General features: G+C 41.5%; 1 protein-coding gene across 1 annotated transcript in view; it reads left to right on the top strand.

Moving 5' to 3' along the window:
* Nucleotides 1-3,780: 3,780 nt before the first annotated feature.
* Nucleotides 3,781-6,083, top strand: part of efhd2 (EF-hand domain family, member D2) — a 29,035-nt gene continuing 26,732 nt past the window's right edge. Inside the window, exon 1 of the mRNA XM_021615896.3 lies at nt 3,781-4,229. Coding sequence (XP_021471571.1) covers nt 3,934-4,229 — 296 coding nt within the window. The 5' untranslated portion in view covers nt 3,781-3,933. The remainder of the gene's footprint in view (nt 4,230-6,083) is intronic.

Here is a 6,083-nt window from a genome sequence, read left to right as displayed (position 1 = left end):
TCTTCCATGACTTGCACACTCACCAGACATGTCAACCATTGAGCGTGTATGAAGGCGTGTTCCAGTTAACGCCAATATCCAGCAACTTCGCACAGCATTGAAGACAAGTGGGGAAGCATTCCAAAGGCCAAAATCAACAGCCAGATCTACTCTATGCTAAAAAGACGTCTGCTGCTTGAGGCAAATGGTGGTCACCCCAGATACTGACTGGTTTTCTGATCCACGCCCCTATCTTTTTTTTTAAGTATCTATGACCAACAGATGCATATTTGTATTCCCAGTCATGTGAAATCCATAAATTAGAGCCTAATTTATTTATTTCAATTGATTGATTTCCTTATATGAACTGTAACTCAGTAAAATCTTTGAAATTATTTAGTGTTGCATTTATATATTTGTTCAGTGTAAAAAGGTACAACATTTAACCCCTTCCATCACAAAAAGGTTCCGGTTTGAACCTTTACACAGGGATTCCTCAAATAACCTTTTTGAATCGGAAAGGTTGCCTCTGTGTGGCAATTTTTAGAACCCCAAAAATGTTCTTCCAGGCTTCTTTACTTCTAAGAGTATAATGTACTCTGCAGAAAATAATCTCCTACATTCATTTGTTTGAACATGTTGCTCCTCTGTGCCTTGATATTATTGATTTTGGGGAGTGCCAGTGCAGTGTTGTTGGACATAAGGAATGGAAAAGGCTTTGTTAGACGAAAGATATAGGAACATGCACAGCCTGTTGTGTTCATTAATCACTGTGTCTAGTTTTTACTTTACTGTTTGAAATAAAAGAAGGTTTGTTATTGCACTGGGTCATGGAGAATACAGTATGCATACTAGATTTGCTTGTGGTACTTGGATCCATTTTTTAATTCAGTTGATTTATGATTATCGTTTTTCCATTTAGTATCACTATTATTATTGCAATGTATTGATAGTATTCATCCCTGTTTGCTTAATCAGTACTTATACTTGTTTGTTCATCTATTTGTGGTGCACTTAGAGATTGTTGAAATGACAATCACTGTCATATGATTAAATATGTTATAAGCTGTTACTAAGTTGTTACATTTCAAGACTTCCTTGCTTTTTTGTCATAATGGCTAAATTCCTTTTTCATCCGACAGTGATTTTGATACCATGGTATTGAGAGCTTTGATCTTTCCTCCCATCTCCCTTTCCTCTGTCGGATATCCTCTCTATTTATTGCTGCATTGCATTAGTTGAAACAAAGACTGTTCTCAGGGCAGGTTGTAGCATACTGTATGTTTGAGTCGAGTCAGGGAAAATTTTTGCATTTTATCTAGCCTTGCTTCTTTTTCTTAACCTAATTCTCCTAACCTGCCACGTTAATTCTCCTAACCTGCTGTGTAAGTTATCCTAACCTGCTACAAAAAGTAACTTGTGCTAGTCAAAACCGGCAGTCCTGCCCTGAGAACAGTCTTGGTTTCCACTAATGCGATACAGCTCTATTTTCTCCCGTCTCGCTCCATATATGGTGTGACTCAGGTAGAGTGGGTGTTGCTGGCTGAGGCAGCCCCTCCTTCATAGATTCAGAGAAGCCAAGCCTCCCATGCGTGAGTCATAGCACATGACTCAGGGTGCGTTCCTCTGCTCAGTCGTGGCTGACGCCTGACAGATCTTAAAATACCTATCCAGACATTGTATCAGCTGACCACATCAAATGTTATAGCAATCTGACAGTTGACGACACAGTTGATGAAGTGGCATGCAACCATTGGTTGATGGATGCAACGTCTGAGCAGGGGAACACGACCTCAGTTTGCTTATGGGTTTCAATTAGTTACCTGCACAAAACACCACATCTGCTGATCTATTAAAATGTGTAATTCCACTTGTGAGCACAAATGTAGACCATATTTTCTGTGTACAGAGCTACTGAATGGCAGATCTAGGCTATTATTTGAAAGGATCAGGAGGAAGTAATTGAGTCATTTAAATATGCTTGGCAGACAGAGATTGGACTATAAACCTCAAAGACAGATTTACAATACCTCCCACATGTTGTCAGTGCAGCTAACTCTTTAATCTGTTACTATGTTGTAGCGAATTCAGGGGTAGCTCTGACTGGGACTCAAACCTGGGTCCATCAATTGTCAAGCCAACACCTTAACCATTACGCCATCAGGTAGGAATTGCTTAATGAGGTCGCTAGATGTTGTGTTAAGGTCGCTGCAATATTATAATACAGTTTAATACACAGTACAATTATGCCAGTTTAGATCCATTTAAAATCTACAAATGTTGTGCACAAATTTGTTTACATCCCTGTTAGTGAGCATTTCTCCTTTGCCGAGAAAATCCATCCACCTGACTGGTGTGGCATATCAAGAAGCTGATTAAACAGCATGACAATTAAACAGGTGCACCTTGTGCTGTGGACAATAAAAGGCATTTCTAAAATGTGCCGTTTTGTCACACAACACAATGCCACAGCTTTCTCAAGTTTTGAGGGAGAGTGCAATTAGCATGTTGACTGCAGGAATGTCCACGAGATCTTTTGCCAGAGAATTGAATGTTAATTTCTCTACAGTAAACTGCCTCCTCTGTTGTTGTAGAGAATTTGGCAGTACATCCAACTGGCCTCACAACCGTAGACCACGTGTAACCACAATCATTCTGATTGGCTGTGCCTGGTGTAACGGATGTGAAACGGCTAACCTAGTTAGCGGTGGTGCGCGCTAAATAGCGTTTCAATCGGTGACGTCACTTTCTCTGAGACCTTGAAGTAGTAGTTCCCCTTGCTCTGCAAGGGCCGCGGCTTTTGTGGAGCGATGGGTAACAATGCTTCGTGGGTGACTGTTGTTGATGTGTGCAGAGGATCCCTGGTTCGCGCGAGGGGACGGTCTAAAGTTATACTGTTACACTGGCTCCTCAGTGGGTGAGCCTATGCCCTCACAGGCCCATCTATGGCTGCGCCCCAGCCCAGTCAGGTGAATTCCATAGATTAGGACCTATTTAATTTATTTCAATAGACTGATTTCCTTATATGAACTGTAACTCAGTCAAATTGTTGAATATATTGCATGTTACATTTAGATTTTTGTTTAGTATTTCAAGAGTGTAGCGTTGAACGTTTATGGGCAGAGAGTTTTGTATACTACTAAAAGTGAGTGTATTCAAACTAAGTGATCATTTTGGCTGGCCATTTATGAATAGAGTAGGCAGAGTAGAGTAATTGTTGTGATTCCATGACACAATTCAAATGTATAACCTATATAACCTGCATGTAAAACGTCTGACAAAGTTCCCATATTAAACACCTGTGTGGGGCAGGTATAACTTCATTTAGGACACACTTTGTGAGTAAAGTAGGTGGTCTGAAGTGAACCATTCTGTATCTGCCTGACACAAAATATTATTATTGTAAAGGATGGGGATATGGTCTTAATCCAATGCGTGGACTATATTTATATTTTTTGGGGTCATGGAATTTTATTTGTTGGTGCGCAGTCATCATAGCACACTGTGGCAAAAAGGTGAAAACCCCTGTGAACGGTAAAGAGCTTTTGACACATATGTCAGGAATATGCAATAAATGTGCTATAATCTACGTTTGGTGACGTTGGAAATTCTTGTCATGCGTCCCTTTAAAAGGCGTGGTGACGGGATTGAAAGCCAACCTACGTAGTTGGCTGTCAGCGTACTTCAGTGGATATATTCACTCGATTGCGATATTCGTGCGCCTCGCTGACGTTGTACAATCGTACACTGTCCTTGCTTGCTGAAAGAGGATTCTGATATTTTCCAGGGTAATTAGCATTCCAGAATCATTCCGACTGTCTACACAGGAGTAAACACGCAGGAGACAGGCGCATGCCTATGGACCGCAGATATTGCCGTGGTGTATGCGCTCTCGGTGTCTCATCTGTTTTGTAGTTAACGTTAGATACAGCAGCGTTTGAAACACACATTAAAATGGCCACAGACGAGCTGTCGTCAAAGCTCAGCCGTCGGCTGCAGATAGAAGACGGTGCCGAGGAACCGGTGGCCGTTGATGAGGGTGGTCAGGGACATGAAAACGGAGCGGGTGAGGAGAAAGCAGCCACAGCGAACGCAGACTCTGAGTTGGGCGCTAAACTCATGCGGCGGGGGGAGTTGAACGACGGAGTGGGTGAACACCATCAGCCGAGCATGAAGGTCTTCAACCCCTACACTGAGTTCAAGGAATTCTCCAGGAAACAAATCAAAGATATGGAGAAAATGTTCAAACAGTGAGTTCATGTTGTCAAAATATCAGCATTACTTAATTTTTTTCTTCATTTTACAACCTGCCCTAGAATTTCAAACGACTAGCTCGGGGATGGGCTTCTCCAGTCTTTGGGGGGCAGAGTGGTGTCACACTCAGGCTCCCGAGGACTGAAGTTGCCCATCCCTTGACTAACTAGTTGGCTTTGGTTTAGTAGCATGTCAGAAGTGCAGTGTCTCAAACTCGGTTATTTTCCCAATCAGGTATGAGGTGTTGATTGACACTTGTTGAGCAATGCACTGTTCAATTGATAATTCCCCTTGAATGTCTTTATTTAATGTAATCAAATTTGATTGGTTCACAAGATAACCTCCTATATTTAACCAACTCTAGAACAGCTCAAGCTATGATTCTCTGAACAAGTGTATGTGATCAAGTTTTTCATGAATTCATAGAGCTGTGTCAGTGCTGCCCCACCCATTCTCTCTCACTCTCTCTCCACTCCAATTTGTGAGTGTTGTAGCATGACAGCCTAAACCCATAGTATAGGATGGCATTGTGATGGTATCAGTATTTTTCATGCTAACTAATTTAGTCTCAACTATCAGCATACTTTGGTTCATGCATGTACTTTAGTGTGAAAAACCTGTATAAATATGCCATCTGAAACCTTTTTATCAGACCAATGTACACCATAACTTTGTACATGATCATATACATGCCTTTTATGATACAAGGTTACTGATGCACTTATACTATACCTCTTATGTCACAAGTGTAAGTAAGGGATTGCCACAGAGCACTATGGAGCTGAGAAACATGCAGTCCTTCCCCTCGGCACTGTTGCACTGGGTACTGTTGTGGCCGCGCCAATTATGTCTGACTAATTCCAATAGAAAACCACACAAATGTCCTACCGGGAGTTGAAAGCTGAAATGGGGGAGGGCGGGCTAGGGGGATTTTGGTTAAAGCCATTCTGGGGTTGGTGCCCAAAGTCCCTTGTTCAGGCGAAGGTTCCCACTTCCCAGTGCCAACCCGATGACAGATTGTCCTTTACAAAGACTAGGGAGTCTGGGAGAGGGATTGCTGGTGCACTGGTCAGGGGGAACTTTGGGAGAGGAACTGTCCCACACTACTTAGTTCTGCTTCCCCATGGCCACACCAACAACAGTCCCTTTGTTAAATGAGCAGCGATGAATGAAGAACTCATTCCAAGAATAGAACTTGGTCAAGAGATATGTGAGTGTCAGATCGGACCTGAAATATCGGTCTCATCACTGAATGCTGCCACTCCTGCCTTTTGACATGATTACAAATTGATTATCCCAGGAATCTGTATTAGGCCTATTGTGGAAAATACAGTGGACTGGACCATGGGCAATTCCACAGGAACGGAATTACACTAAGACTTTGTTTCACATTTCAATTTATGCCAAACATGGTTTGTTCAAAGTTTTTAACAAACCATACACCGATATGCAGAAGTCTACTCTGCACAAATACCACTGAAATTTTACTAAAACCCATTTACTTGAGGAACAGTGCAGAATCAGAGTTTGGTAACAGAATGACAGTAAAATGTCCCTCAGTTTTTTTTTTTTTTTTTTTTTTTCAAAAAACTCTTAAATATCTACTCGGAATTAAGATTTAAAAATATGTCTGCAGACAGAATGGGGTGTCAGCTATTATGACACCTTGACTTAATGACGGCAACATAATAACATGAGTCAGAAATGCATTCTCTTCATGGCGATGTATCCTGAATAGGTACACAAAGGTAGAAACATGTAATATCCTCCTTTGCATGTTTGGGTATTATTCTACTGTTATTCTAATGAGCCCTGCCCCCAAAACAAGATCAAATTTGGTTGCTCCGGAA

This window comes from Oncorhynchus mykiss, chromosome 9 (assembly GCF_057628025.1).
Source record: "Oncorhynchus mykiss isolate SJ-2025 chromosome 9, ASM5762802v1, whole genome shotgun sequence".
NCBI classification, from domain to species: Eukaryota; Metazoa; Chordata; class Actinopteri; order Salmoniformes; family Salmonidae; genus Oncorhynchus; species Oncorhynchus mykiss.
Note: the sequence above shows the minus strand (reverse complement) of the source record. Positions and strands in the feature narration are given on the sequence as shown.